The sequence below is a fragment of the Gorilla gorilla genome, chromosome 10 (assembly GCF_029281585.2).
Source record: "Gorilla gorilla gorilla isolate KB3781 chromosome 10, NHGRI_mGorGor1-v2.1_pri, whole genome shotgun sequence".
Lineage (NCBI taxonomy): Eukaryota > Metazoa > Chordata > Mammalia > Primates > Hominidae > Gorilla > Gorilla gorilla.
The window spans coordinates 128,753,255-128,767,627 of NC_073234.2; the positions used below are offsets into that span (position 1 = coordinate 128,753,255).

The 14,373-nt window shown below is 49.4% G+C and overlaps 1 protein-coding gene across 1 annotated transcript in view; it reads left to right on the forward strand.

The window, feature by feature from the left end:
* Positions 1-2,008: 2,008 nt before the first annotated feature.
* PLBD2 (phospholipase B domain containing 2) overlaps positions 2,009-14,373 on the forward strand; it is a 32,885-nt gene continuing 20,520 nt past the window's right edge. The window contains exons 1-2 of the mRNA XM_055359191.2: positions 2,009-2,358; positions 12,603-12,696. Coding sequence (XP_055215166.1) covers positions 2,069-2,358; positions 12,603-12,696 — 384 coding nt within the window. The 5' untranslated portion in view covers positions 2,009-2,068. The remainder of the gene's footprint in view (positions 2,359-12,602; positions 12,697-14,373) is intronic.

Consider the following 14,373-nt stretch of genomic DNA (forward strand, 5'->3'; position numbering starts at 1 on the left):
CCTTTTCTCTCTCTTTCTCTCTCTCTCTCTCTTTCCTTTTTGACAACGTCTTGCTCTGTTGCCCAGGTTGTAGTGCAACTCACTGTAGCCTCGACTTCCCAGGCTCAAGCAATCCTCCCCCCTCGGCCTCCCAGTAGCTGGGACTGAGGCAGAAATTAAAATAATAATAATAATAAGTACTACATGTATTCACTCCAAGAGAAGTAAGAGCTAAGGCCCAGAATGTGGCAAGGCAAGGGTTAAAAAAGAAGAAGAACAAGTTTTCCTCTGCTTATCAGCTCACTTCAAGGACAGTTATAAGATAACACTGTCCGCTGTCCGAAAAGCCAAGGCCAGAGGACTGGGCTCCAGACCCCGCCCTCCACCCCACCGCCCGCCTCCAGAGCAAGGTTGAAGGAAAAAAAAGAGAGAAAGACAAATTCTTTTATTGCTATTCCTTTCCTTGGTCTCTTAAGCATGACTATGTTTTACAAACCTCTCTATTTAGCCAGTTCTTGTTTTACTTTTGATGCAGCTACAAGGCCACCAGCTATGCAAGGCCACAAGTTATGCACTATATGATTAACTACTTTTGTTTTACCTTTCTAAGCTTGCTTATAAAAACCCCACAATATCTTTGTTCTAGGCTCAGCTTTTTGGATGTGAATCCACTGAGCCAGTGCGTACCTTGAAATAAACATCCTCCTGTTCTCTCATATTGGTCTCTCCGTTCCTCAGTTTCCCACAACAGGACTACAGGTGTGCACCACCAAGCTCAGCTACTTTTTAATTTTATAGAGACAGAGTCTTGCCAGGTTTCCTAGGCTGGTCTCAAACTCCTGGGCTCAAGCATTCCTCCCACCTTGGCCACCCAAAGTGCTGCGATTACAGGCATGAACCACTCACCTGGCCTTCCCTCTCAAATTTTAAGAGTTCCTGATATATTATATGATATATGTTGAGATATATATACATATATGTATGTATATATATGATATATGTTGCAAATAGTTTCTCCTGGTCTGTCAGATGTCTTTTGACTTTGCTTATTGAGTTTTTTGACATGAAAAAGTTAAAAAATTTATACAGTCAAATGCATTAATCTTTCATTGCATCTAGGTTTTTTTGGTTTTTTTTTTTCTTTTGAGACAAGGTCTCATTCTGGTTGCTCAGGCTGGAGTGCAGTGGTGCAATCTCGACTCTCTGCAGCCTCGACCTTCCGGGCTCAGGTGATTTTCCTACCTCAGTCTCCCGAGTAGCTGGGACTATAGGCGCGCCTCACTGCGTCCGGCTACTTTTTTGTATTTTTAGTAGAGACGGGGGTTTCACCATGTTGCCCAGGCTGGTCTTGAACTCCTGAACTCGCCCGCCCTGGCCTCCCGGAGTGTTGGGATTACAGGTGTGAGCCACCGCGCCCGACGGCTCTAGGTTTTGAGTAGTAGTTAGACAGCTTTTTCCCACACACATGTGAAAAGGGTATTTGAGGGACAATAGGAAAAGTTGGAATAAAGACTCTGCATTAGATAACTGTATTAAATAAATGGCAAATACCATTAAATAAATCTGGCCGGGCGCGGTGGCTCACCTCTGTAATCCCAGCACTTTGGGAGGCTGAGGCAGGCGGATCACCTGAGGTCAGGAGTTCAAGACCAGCCTGGCCAACATGGCGAAACCTCGTCTGTACTGAAAATACATAAATCAGCTGGGCGTGGTGGTGCGCGCCTGTAATCCCACCTACTCAGGAGGATGAGGCAGGAGAATCGCTTGAACCCGGGAGGCGGAGGTGGCAATGAGCCGAGATCGCGTCACTGCACTCCAGTCTGGGCGACATATGGAGGTTTTGTCTTGTCTCAAAAAAAAAAAAAAAAAAAAAAAAACAAACTTGGGGAAGTGTGCTAAACTGGGTTTGCGTAGGTGGAAGGGGCGGCCGGCCTCTTTAAGGTGGGTCCCGCCCCGTAGGCCTCCCCTCGCGCCGGCCCCTCCCACCCCGGAAAGGCCCAGCCCAAGCCCGGCCCCGCCCGCCCTCGGCCCCGCCCATGGCAGAGCGCAGTCACGTGACCCAGGCTGCGGGGCGCAGCATTGCGTGGTCATGGTGGGCCAGATGTACCGCTCTCCCGGCAGCCACCTGGCCCGGGCGCTGACGCGGGTGCTGGCGCTGGCCCTGGTGCTGGCCCTGCTGGTCGGGCCGTTCCTGAGCGGCCTGGCGGGGGCGATCCCAGCGCCGGGGGGCCGCTGGGCGGGCGATGGGCCGGTCCCTCCAGCCTCCCGCAGCCGCTCGGTGCTCCTGGACGTCTCGGCGGGCCAGCTGCTTTTGGTGGACGGACGCCACCCTGACGCCGTGGCCTGGGCCAACCTCACCAACGCCATCCGCGAGACTGGGTAAGGGTTGGCTTATCCCCACGCGGGGCCATCGGGGGAGGGGGATGCGTGGGCGCCGGACCTCGCCTGTTCCCGGGACCGGCCTCTTGCCGGGTGGGAGCGCCCGTTTCTCTGGGGGTCAGCTACTCCCGAGGCTGCAGCACCGCCCTGCGGGCCAAGTCCCCTGTTTGGGAGCGGGCTACTGCGGCATCCCTCACCTCATGGGGCCAGTCCCTTGCCTTCAGCCAGTGGTGACAGTACTTCTGTCCCCAAGAAGCCACTTCCCTACCACCGAGGCCGCAGTGCCTGCATCTGGATCCAGGTCCATGGCTGGTGGGTAACTTCTATCCTCACGGGGACCTGCTCCCTTCCCTAGACTTTGCCTCCTCACCCCATGGAGGCCAGCCCCCTGTCCCCAGGCCTGAGGGGTGATGAGAACTCAGCAGGAGACTAATTCTTACCTGCTTGGCTGTGGTTTGCTCGTGGGTGCCAGCACCCTGCCTCCCTTCCAGTGCCAGGTCAGCAGGACTGAACCTGGGTTCCAGGCTAGTCCAAAAGCAGAGGGTCCCTAAAGTCACATAAACCCAGTTAGTATCCTGCTAGGGCTCTGCTCCTCCCTTGTCTTCTGTGTCCTGGTCCAAGGGGAAGTCCTTGGCTGGATGCCGTGTTTGGCAGCCATGCTCACCATCTTTATTGCTGGGACCCAGGCTGTCATTCTGATGTGTGAGTCTCACCTAACTCCTCCGCCTGTCTGGGCTCCCGTTTCCCCATCTGTGGCCCAGATTTTGAGGATGTGCTCCTCTAGTTGGGTGGTCATGTGCTGCAAGTTCTGTACAAGGGCTTGTGCCCATTCATTTATTCATTACCCTGATGGTTGGCCTTAGGGACACAGCTGAGCAGCTGTCTCTACTCAGTGGGAGACACAGACAGCGATAGAAGAGAAATCAGAGTCAGTGGGAGTGGGAAGGATCAGCTTCAAAGCCTTGTCAGCAGGGCCCAGACGCTGGATCAGGCTGTGCTGGGGGATCCTAGGGAACCCGGGGTGCATCTGTCATATCCTAGTGTCCAGATGATGCTAGGGAACCCTAGCACTAGGATGTGCCCAGGATGTGGTCTGTGCTCAGACCACACTGCCCCCTCCAGCAGAAAGGGTCTCCTCCCACTTTAGCCCCTATCCATTTTACTGGCATCCATTGACTTCTGCAGGTGTTAGGGAGACACAGGATGCCGAGGACACCCCCATTCTGGTGGCACTTGGGGGGTACATCAGATAGATGTGAGATTTGGGGGAGATATTTGCGCAGACACAGGGGCACTGGTTGGGGTAAATCTGGGAAGGCTCCCAGAGAGAGGAGGCCACAGAGTGAGCTGGCATCTGTGGAGGGAACTGAAGCTTTGTGGCTGGCCTCGGGGACCGCCGGGACTCTTGGATCTGGTGACCTGTTCTTTGCTGACTCACTCATGTTTTTGGCCCTGCAGAGCAGAATCAAGAGGACATGACAGAACTGTTCAGGGGAGGAGGGGCAGGAGCGAGGCCCAGCATGGGGAGGGGGCTTTGGCCTCTGGAGGCCCCTCCTGGGCTGTGTTGCTCTTGACTATGGTAAACATGGAAGTGGAGAGAAGGCTTCCTTGATTGTGCTGGATGGAAAGTTCTTCCAGGCTCAGCCCCTCTGCTGTGTGACCTTGGGCAAATCCCTTCACCTCTCTGAGAATGTTCCCTCATCTCAAGGTAGGGCCAAAAGGGTCATGGAAATTCACTGGGGTCACAGAAAGCACTGTTTATTTATTTTTATTTGTATTTTATTTTTTGAGACACAGTTTCACTCCGTTGCCCAGCTGGAGTGCAGGGGCACAATATTGGCTCACTGCAACCTCCCCACCCTGGGTTCAAGCGATTCTCGTGTCTCAGCCTCCCAAGTAGCTGGAATTACAGGTGTGTGCCACCATGCCCGGCTAATTTTTGTGTTATTAGTAGAGATGGGGTTTCACCATGTGGCCAGGCTGGTCTCAAACTCCTGACCTCAGGTGATCTGCCCATCTCGGACTTTCTGGCTTGTTTTCAGCACCCTCTCTCATCCCCTCCTCTTACGCTCACATGCCCCTTTCCCTTTGAGTTTGCCAGCCCTTGAGGCTCTGATGCAGGGAAAACCATAAAGCGAGCCCCATTTTACAGGCAAGAAACTGAGGTTCTCAGAGACAGCTGCTTGAGGACTCAGGGTCAGATGAAAGAAAGCCATAGGGGGTGTCCTGGCTCCTGATCAGCAGAATCTCTGATCTGTGGGGGACTCTGTGTCTTATTTTGGAGGGTGGGGGGCAGGGATTTGATGCCTCTGTTCACTCAGAATTAGGATCCCTCCTCCTTCCTGGTGAAATCCCCAGATTTTGCCACTGGGGATCCTGGGATTATCAGGATAAATTCTCCCTACACCAGAATCCTTCGTCTTTTTTATTTTTTAAAAAAATTTTTTTTTTTTTTTTTGAGACAGGGTCTCACCGTGTTGTCCAGGCTTGAGTGCAGTGGTATGATCATGGCTCACTGCGGCCTTGAACTCCCAGGCTCAAGAAATCCTCCCACCTCGGCCTCCCAAGTAACTGGGACTATAGATACGCACCCCCATGCCTGGCTAATTTTTAAATTCTTTTTTTTGTAGAAAGAGGGGTCTTGTCATGTTGCCCAGGCTGGTCTTGAACTCCTGGGCTCAAGTGATCCTCTCACCTTAGCATTCCCAAATGTTGGGATTACAGGTGTGAGCCACTGTGCTCCGTACCTTCTTTCAGTTGTGCCATATCTTGACTTTGGGCTAACACCCCCACACAGCCTGGAAACGTTTATGATTTGGTGCTTGGAGATCAGAGATGTCACTAGGAGCAGAGCCTGCCTCAGTCTAGCTCTGGCCTTGGTCCTGGGGAAGCTGTATCCTCCAACCTTACTTTGTCTTCCTTCCCTGATCTGATCCCACTGACCAGCACCTTATTGACGAATTTGCTTAAAGTAAATCACCATCCCGTTGAGAGAGGAAGTGAATCAAAATTAGAGGGAATTAACAAATTTAGTAAATGGGGAAGCATCCCAAATCCACCAACCAACAGGCAAAAACAGCCCAGTAAAATGGATAAATAAGGCCCAGCTGTTTCTTTGAACAATCACAAGAGATGAATCTATACCATCAAGAATGAGAAAGGAGGACAGGCACTGTAGCTCATGCCTGTAATCCCAATGTTTTGGGAGACCGAGGCAGGAGGATGGCGAGGGGCCAGGATTTCGAGACCGGCTTGGGCAACGTGGTGAAACCCTGTCTCTGCAAAAAAAAAAAAGTAAAAAATTAGCTGGGTGTGGTTGCGCATGCCTGTGGTCCCAGGTACTCGTTTGAGCCTGGGAAGTCGAGGCTGCAGTCAGCTGTGATTGTGCCACTGCACTCCAGCCTGGGCAACAGAGTGAGACCCTGTCTCAAAAAAAAAAAAAAAAGGCTGAGATAGGAGTGATAGACACAGATATGGGCGGCATCCCACATAATGGAGAGCATCCAAGGCCATACTAGACTGCGGAAGTGGGGTGCTGATATTTGTGAGATATTTGTGGCCCCCTGCTCATATCAGTGGTCTGACTTTTTCCAATGTGGCCTCTTTCAAGAGGCACCTTGATTAGACTCTTGAGTCATCTTAGAGACATTAGCTGCCCCTGGCATGAAATCGCAGTGTGGCCCATAGATTTTCCAGGAAAAAAAAAAAAAGATTGAGGAAACAGACCTACTGCTGCCAACGTTTAATTTTTGTCAAGCAAGTGCATTAAAAACAAAGGAGAGCAATATTTGTCAACCCCTGTCAGCGTTTATCTCATAAAAGATTGGCAATTTTAGAGCAAACAAGCAGAAAGGACATACTCTCTGAATAAGGAGTAATCTTCTTTTGATTTATTATTTTTTTTTTTTTGAGATAGAGTCTGCTCTGTTACCCAGGCTGGAGTGCAGTGGCATGATCTTGGCTCATTGCAACCTCTGCCTCCTGGGTTCAAGTGATCCTCCTGCCTCAGCCTCCCTGGTAGCTGGGATTACAGGTGTGCGCCACTACACCCAGCTAATTTTTGTTTTGTTTTGTAATTTTAATAGAGATGGGGTTTCACCATGTTGGCCAGGCTGGTATTGAACTCCCGACCTCAGGTGATCTGCCCACCTCAGCCTCCCAAAGTGCTGGGATTACAGGTGTGAGCTATTGTGCCTGGCCGAAGAGTAGTCTTTAATAAGCACATCTAGTTATAGACACACTCTAAAGTGTTTTTCTGGCCGGGCGCCGTGGCTTGTGCCTGTAATGCCAGCATTTTGGGAGGCCGAGGCAGGAGGATTGCTTAAGCCCAGGAGTTTGAGACCAGCCTGGGCAACATGGTGAGACCCTATCTCTGCAAAAAATATAAAAAATTATCTGGGCACGGTGGTGCGTGCCTGTAGTTCCAGCTACTCAGAAGCTGAGACGGGAGGACTGCTTGAGTCCAGGTGAGGCTACACTGAGCTGTGATCACGCCAGTGCACTCCAGCCTGGGTGACAGAGTGAGACCCTATCTCAAACAAAACAAAACAAAACAAAACAAATTTCTAGCAGTTTAGAAAGAAGGGATGGGATATGGGAAGTAAAAGCCTCCCCCTACCATTCTTCCTAGATATAAACATTTTTAGCTTTTTTGTTTTTTTTTTTTTTGAGGTGGAGTCTCGCCCTGTTGCCCAGGCTGGAGTCAGTGGCGCGATTTCGGGTCACTGCAAGCTCCGCCGCCCGGGTTCACACCATTCTCCTGCCTCAGCCTCCCGAGTAGCTGGGACTACAGGTGCCCGCCCCCACGCCCGGCTAATTTTTTGTATTTTTAGTAGAGACGGGGTTTCACCGTGTTAGCCAAGATGGTCTCAATCTCCTGACCTCGTGATCTGCCCGCCTCAGCCTCCCAGAGTGTTGGGATTACAGGCGTGAGCCACTGCACCCGGACTTTTAGCTCTTTCTTCCAGAATTTTCTATGCATAAAGAGGCCTAAACCTTCTTGCATCCATATAAATGTAGAGGCATATGTGGTGTGTGATGCATTTACACATGGGCTTAGTTCGTGCCTACCATTTGGACTTCTCGACTTTTTTTTGAACTTCATCTCTGACCTCTTTGCTCATCAGCACATGCAGTCCGCTATGGCATGTGTGATTATTGTATCAGGCCCCTAATGATGGGCATTTCGGGAAGGCCCATCTTTTCTGGCTTTGAAGAGAAGTCCTGCTGTGAAGAAGGGCCTTTATGCCCATCTCTGCAGGGCTGTATGAGCATCCGGCCAGGGAATGGGTTCCTAACCACTGCCCGTCTCCGGGGCCTCAGTGCCGAGGCCTTGGCTGAGCCCACCCTTGCTAGAAGGGGCAGCTCACATCAGGTGTGCCCTGGAGGAGGCCACTGGCTGCTCAGTTACTACTGGGGCTCGCGGCTGGCTGCACAGCTTTTTTGGTTTTACGCAGTTTGTCCGAGGTCTCCTTTGATCCACTGCCAGCTTTTATCACGAGGGGATCTGCATACTGGGCCCTGTTATAATCTTCCTCCCATCATCACACTCACCGGGTCTCCTCAAACTCCTACCCCATCAGATTCTTTTTCTTTTTTTAATGAGACAGCATCTTGCTCTATTGTCTGGACTGGAGTACAGTGGTGTGATCATAGCTCACTGCAGCATGGGCTCAAGCGATCCTCCCATCTTAGCCCCAGCCTCCTGTGACTATAGGCAAGCACCACCACACGTGGTTAATTTATTTTGTATTTTTTGTAGAGAGGGGAGTCTTGCTTTGTTGTCTAGGCTGGTCTCTTACTCCTGGTCTCAAGCGATCCTCCCACCTCGGCCTCCCAAAGCACTGGGATTACAGGCACGAGCCACTGCGCCATCTCCTCTCAGATTCTTGATGAGACAAATACTTAGTGAGTGCATAATGTGTGTTCTCTCCTGGCACATGCCACAGCAGTCCTCTGAAGGGGGAGTCACTCTGCCCATTTTACAGATGAGAAAACCGAGGCCCTGAGAGGTAAAGCAGTTTGCCTAAAGGTACACAACCAGTAAGGGATCTACCCAGGGATTCAGACCAAGTCAGAGGGACCCACAAGCCCAAACTCTTTGTCTTCCATTCTCCTTGAAATTTAAAAACCTAATTTTTTTCCCTTGTTTTTTTCTCTGTCCTTATCTGTGATGCTATGTGAATAATTAGCCCGAAGTTCATGGCTGTCATCTGCATTTGATAAGAACTATACCTCCTTGCCCCCAACACTCCCCCACAAACCTGAGTTGAGTTAGAGGCGCAGAGCATTCACTCAAGAATGTTAGTCTCAGCTCTGCTGCTCACCTGCTGTGTGACCTTGGGCAAATCACTTCATCTAACTGTATTATGTGGGAGCCTCGGTTCCCCACATCTGTAAAATGGGGAGAATAAAACCCATGTCATACGGTTGTTGGAAGAATTTTTTTTTTTTTGACAGAGTCTCATTCTGTCACCCCGGCTGGAGTATAGTGGCACAATCTTAGCTTACTGTAACCTCCCGGGTTCAAGCGATTCATGCCTCAGTCACCAGAGTAGCTGGGACTACAGGCACGCACCACTACACCCAGCTAATTTTTGTAGTTTTAGTAGAGACGAGGTTTCACCATGTTAGCCAGGCTGGTCTCAAACTCCTGACCTCAAGTGATTGCCCTCCTCAGCTTCCCGAAGTGCTGGGATTACAGGCGTGAGCCACCGAGCCCTGGCCATTTTTGGAAGAATTTAGAGTTACATAAAAATGTAAGTACTTACCACAGTTTCTGGGGCTATTGTAATTCCCTGTATCAAGGCCCCACTACAGATCCCCACAGCCCCACCCTGCTGGCCCCAAAGTACTTTGCTTTGGAACATTCAGAACTCAGGCTTCCTCCTTTTACTTTCTCTCTTCTCTTCACCTGGCAAACTCCTATGTAAACTTCAAAACCCAGAACAGCTGTCACCTCTTCTGTGATGCCTTCACAGATTGTAGTCAGATAATTGTAGCAGCAGCAGTATACCTCCTCAGGACAACCCCTTGACACTTTATTCGTTTTTCCGTCATAATGGTTACCCCGTTATGTCCTTATCTGTTTTCATGCCGTTCCCCTCTGCTGCCACTAGCATTTTGAAGGCCAGATGAACATCATTCATCCTTAGATACCCTCAATGTCTGGCAGCCAGTAGGCACTCAAAAAGGCTTGCTTACTGAAGGTATCAGATGTGGGCATTTTTGAGTCTTTCCCTCTCCAGAGTCTTCTCCAGGGCTGAGCTATTCCTGTCCTGGAAGTGTTCGATGGCTTTTTAGCCAACTTCCCACAAGACAGCCCTGGCCAAGCCTGCCTCTCCCTGTCTTGTAGCCTCTTCAAGGTCTCTTTAGTGTCTTCCTGTTGCCCTCATTTTCTTAATAGAAATTGCCTTTAAAAATGCTTCCCCCCGCTAGTTATAGAAATGACATGAGTGAATATTTTTGTGTCCTTGGAGCAAAAATGATATCTAGCACCGTGAAGGAAAAGATTGATCTGGTCACACAAAAATGAAAACGTCTATATGGCAAGAACAAATGCAAAAACCAATTAAAACACAAACATATTTTCTCTTACTATTATTTTAGAGAGAGGGTCATGCTCTGTCATCCAGGCTGGAGTGCAGTGGAATGATCATAACTTACTGCAGCCTCAAACTCTTGGGCTCAAGTGATCTTCCTGCCTCAACCTCTTGAGTAGCTGGGACTACAGGCACACCCCACTGCACCTGTAACTTTTAAATTATTTCGTGTAGACAGAGTCTTGCTTTCCCAGGCTGGTCTTGAACTCCTGGCCTCAAGTGATGCTCCTGCCTTAGCCTCCTAAGGTGCTAGGATTATAGGCATCAGCCACCTGGCCTCTCCCCACTCCCCTCCTTCCCTCCTCCTCCTCTCCCTCCCTCCCCCTTCCCTCCCCTTCTTTTTTCTTTTTCTAGACAGAGTCATGCTCTGTCACCCAGGCTGGAGTGCAGTGGCGCCATTTTGCTCACTGCAACCTCCGCCTCCCGGTTCAAGCGATTCTCCTGCCTCAGGCTCCTGAGTAGCTGGGACTACAAGAGTGTACCACTACACCCAGCTGATTATTCTATTTTTAGTAGACATGGGGGTTTCACCATGTTGGCCAGGCTGGTCTCAAATTTCTCGAATTCTTGGCCAGCCAAATTGCTGGGATTACAGGCATGAGCCACTGTGCTTGGCCCCATATTTTCAATATTAGTGACAAGCAGAGGGCTAATGTGTATACAGGGCATTTCAGCAACCAATAAGAAAAGATTTTAAAAAACCCAGTAGAGAAAAATGGATAAAGGACATGAAACAGAGAAATATAAATGACCAATAAAAATAAGAAAATATATGTAACTCAACTAATTTAAAAATTGGAAGCATGTTGGAACTTTTGCAGCTATCACCTTGGTGAAGATGAAAAAGTTTGCTAGTAATCATTTTAGTGAGGGAGTGGGCAAACAGAAGTTTGCTCATTGTAGAGACTCAGTCTGTGACCTGCTATGGTTCCAGGACTGGCAGTGTTGGCATTACCTGGAGGCTACTTAGAAGTGCAGAGCCCGGGCATAGTGGCTCATGCCTGTAATCTCATCACTTTGAGAGGCCGAGGCAGGTGGATCACTTGACGTCAGGAGTTCAAGACCAGCCTGGCCAACATGGTGAAACCCCATCTCTACAAAAAATACAAAAATTAGCTGGGTGTGGTGGCACACGCCTGTAGTTCTAGCTACTCAGGAGGCGTAGGTGGAAGGATAGTTTGAGCCTGGGAGGCCGGAGGCTGCAGTGTGCCAAGATCATGCCACTGCACTTCAGCCTGGGTGACAGCAAGATGCTGTCTCAAAAAAAAAAAAAAAAAAGAAAAAAGAAAAAAGCCCTGGTGCAGTGGCCTTAAGCTACTGTAAAGTAGCTTAACAAAGTGCCTGTAATCCCAGCACTTTGGGAGGCTGAGGTGGGCGGATCTCTTGAGGCCAGGAGTTCTAGACCAGACTGGCCAACATGGTGAAACCCTGTCTCTACTAAAAATACACAAATTAGCTGGGTGTGGTGGCTCACGCCTGTAATTCCAGCTACTCTGGAGGCTGAGGCAGGAGAATCACTTGAACCTGGGAGGCAGAGGTTGCAGTGAGCTGAGATCATGCCAGTACCCCCCAGCCTGGGAAACAGCCAGACTCTGTCTCAGGAAAAAAAAAAAAAAAAAAAAAAACAATCTCAGACCCCATCGCAGAACTGATCAGAACCCGCCTTCTAACCAGGCCTTCAGGTAACCTGCATATATACATCAGAGGCTGAGAAGTGCTCCTTCAGAGGAGTGGGAGCCAGCCTGCCTGGAAGCGAGTCCTGCCCCTGCCAACTCTGTGACCTTTCACATGTATCCGCTAGTATTGGGCAGCAGTGCTGTGTGATAAACCAGCCCCAGTCCAGCAGCTTAAACCAACAACATTGATTCTCATGGATCCGTGGGGCTGCTGGGGCAGCTCTACTTCATGCTGCAGCTCTACAGACCTGGTGTGCTTGTGTGGCTCTCATATCCCTGGGACCAGTGGGCTGGCCGGGGCTTGTTCTTCCCATGGTGATGGCAGAGGCACAAAGGGGCAAGTGAGGCTTCCTGAAGGCTAATCTTATAACCAGCATGCTGTCACTTCCACCCACATCCCATTGGCCAAAGCAGGTCACGTGACACAACCAAGCCCAAATGAAGGAGCAGGGAAGGATACTTGGCCATTGGTGGAGGACTGTAGTCTCGTGGCAAAGGGCATGGACATGGGGGTGGGGATGGCATGTGACATAAGTCTGTGTTTTAATTTCCTCCTCTTCTGCAAGAGGGACAAGATGGGGATGTGCCCACCTTGTAGGATTATAGGGGACTCAATGAGTTAATAGACATGAAGGTGACTAGAACATGGCGTGGCACAGAGCTAACATGTCATCCTCAATGGATGTTGTTAGCTGGTGTTATTGTGGGTGAGGGAATATAGATAGGTCCTGCATTTTTGGGGGAGGCTGTTTGTCAATATCTATGAAAATTAAAAATACGTGTACCCTTTGAGCCAGTAGTTCCTCTTGGAGGGATTTAATCCGGCAAGCTCACAAAGATGGACAGACAGACATTCACGTGCATGTCTACTGACCACTGTGTCGTTTTCATAGTTTAAGCCTGGAGATGCCATGTGTCTAGCTGGGGGCCTCTGTTGCTGACTGAGTGTCCCCTCCTTCCCCTCCAGGTGGGCCTTTCTGGAGCTGGGCACAAGTGGCCAATACAATGACAGCTTGCAGGCCTATGCAGCCGGTGTGGTGGAGGCTGCTGTGTCGGAGGAGGTAAGGGCCAAGGTGGAGACATGGGGCTCCCACCCTGCCCCAGCCCCACAAGCATGTTCCCCAGTGTGCTTTTGAGATGTGTGCAGAGTAGGCCCCCGACTCCTGCCACAGCCCTTCATCTATCTGGGGAGAAAAAGTGGACATGCATTCTTTAGAAAATTACACTGGGGGCCAGCCACTGCACCTGGCTCTCACCCACTTCTGATATTGTCTGACTTCTTATAAAGCTCAGTAACAAGTAAAGCAAAATAGTATGTTGTTCAGGGACTCATCACATGCAGTAAAACTAGCTTAACAAAAGTAAGGGAGTAGGCACAACTCGAATGCCCAACTACTGATGAATGGGTACATACAATGTGATCTATCATACAATGCAGCATTATTCAGCTATAAAAGGGAATGAAGGACTGACACACACCAGAACATGAAAGAACCTTGAAAACATGCTAAATGAAAAAAGCCAGTCACAAAAGGGCACATACTGTATGATTCTATTTATATAAAATGTTCAGAATAAGCAAATCTACAGAGACAGAAAGCCAACTAGTGGTGCCAGGGAATTGGGGGGAGTGGGGAGTGGGGAGTGGAGAGTGACTGCTGATGGGTATGGGGTTTCTTTCTGGGATGATGAAAATGTTCTGGAGTTAGAGAGTGGTGATAGTTGCACAACCTTATGAATACTTTAAAAACCATGAATTGTACTTTTTTTTTTTTTGAGACAGAGTCTTGCTCTGTCACCCAGGCTGGAGTGCAGTGGTGTGATCTCAGCTCACTGCAACCTCTGCTTCCCAGGTTCAAGTGATTTTCCTGTCTCAGCCTTCCGACTAGCTGGGATTACAGATGTGCACAACCACGCCCACCTAATTTTTGTATTTTTAGTAGAGGTGGGATTTCGCCCTGTTGGCCAGGCTGGTCTCAAACTCCTGACCTCAAGTGATCCGCCCACCTCGGCCTCCCAAAGTGCTGGGATTACAGGTGTGAGCCACTGTGCCTGGCCAAATTGTACATTTTTAAATGTGAATTTTATGGTATGCTGACTATATCTCAATATAAATGACTGAATGAAAGGGAATGATAGCTACCACATTTGGGGTGGTGGGTGCCTCTAGGGGTAGAGGAGGCGGGGGCTTAGGGGATGCTCAATGGTATCAGTACCATTCTAGGTTTTAGTTTGGATGTTCATTTTATTATCATGCTTCATAACTTAGAATATGTTATATATTTTTTCTGTGTATCAGATAGTACCTAGTGTAATTTTCTTTTTCTTTTCTTTTTTTTTTTTTTTTTTTTTTGAGACAGGGTCTCGCTCTGTCACCTAGACTGGAGTACAGTGGCGCGATCTTGGCTTACTGCAACCTCTGCCTCCCTGGGTTCAAATGATTCTCATGCCTCAGCCTCCAGAGTAGCTGGAATTACAGGCATGCACCACCATGTCTGGCTAGTTTTTGTGTTTCAAGTAGAGATGGGGTTTTGCCATGTTGGCCAGGCTGGTCTCAAACTCCTGACCTCAAGTGATCTGCCCACCTCGGCTTCCCAGAGTGTTGGGATTACAGGTACGAGCCACCTGGCCTAGGCTAGGCAGACATGCTATCAGGCATTGATGACCACTTTACAGAGACAGCTTGTCATGTGTACTTCACAGTAAACATCTGATATTTTCCAGGAAATCCATAAATT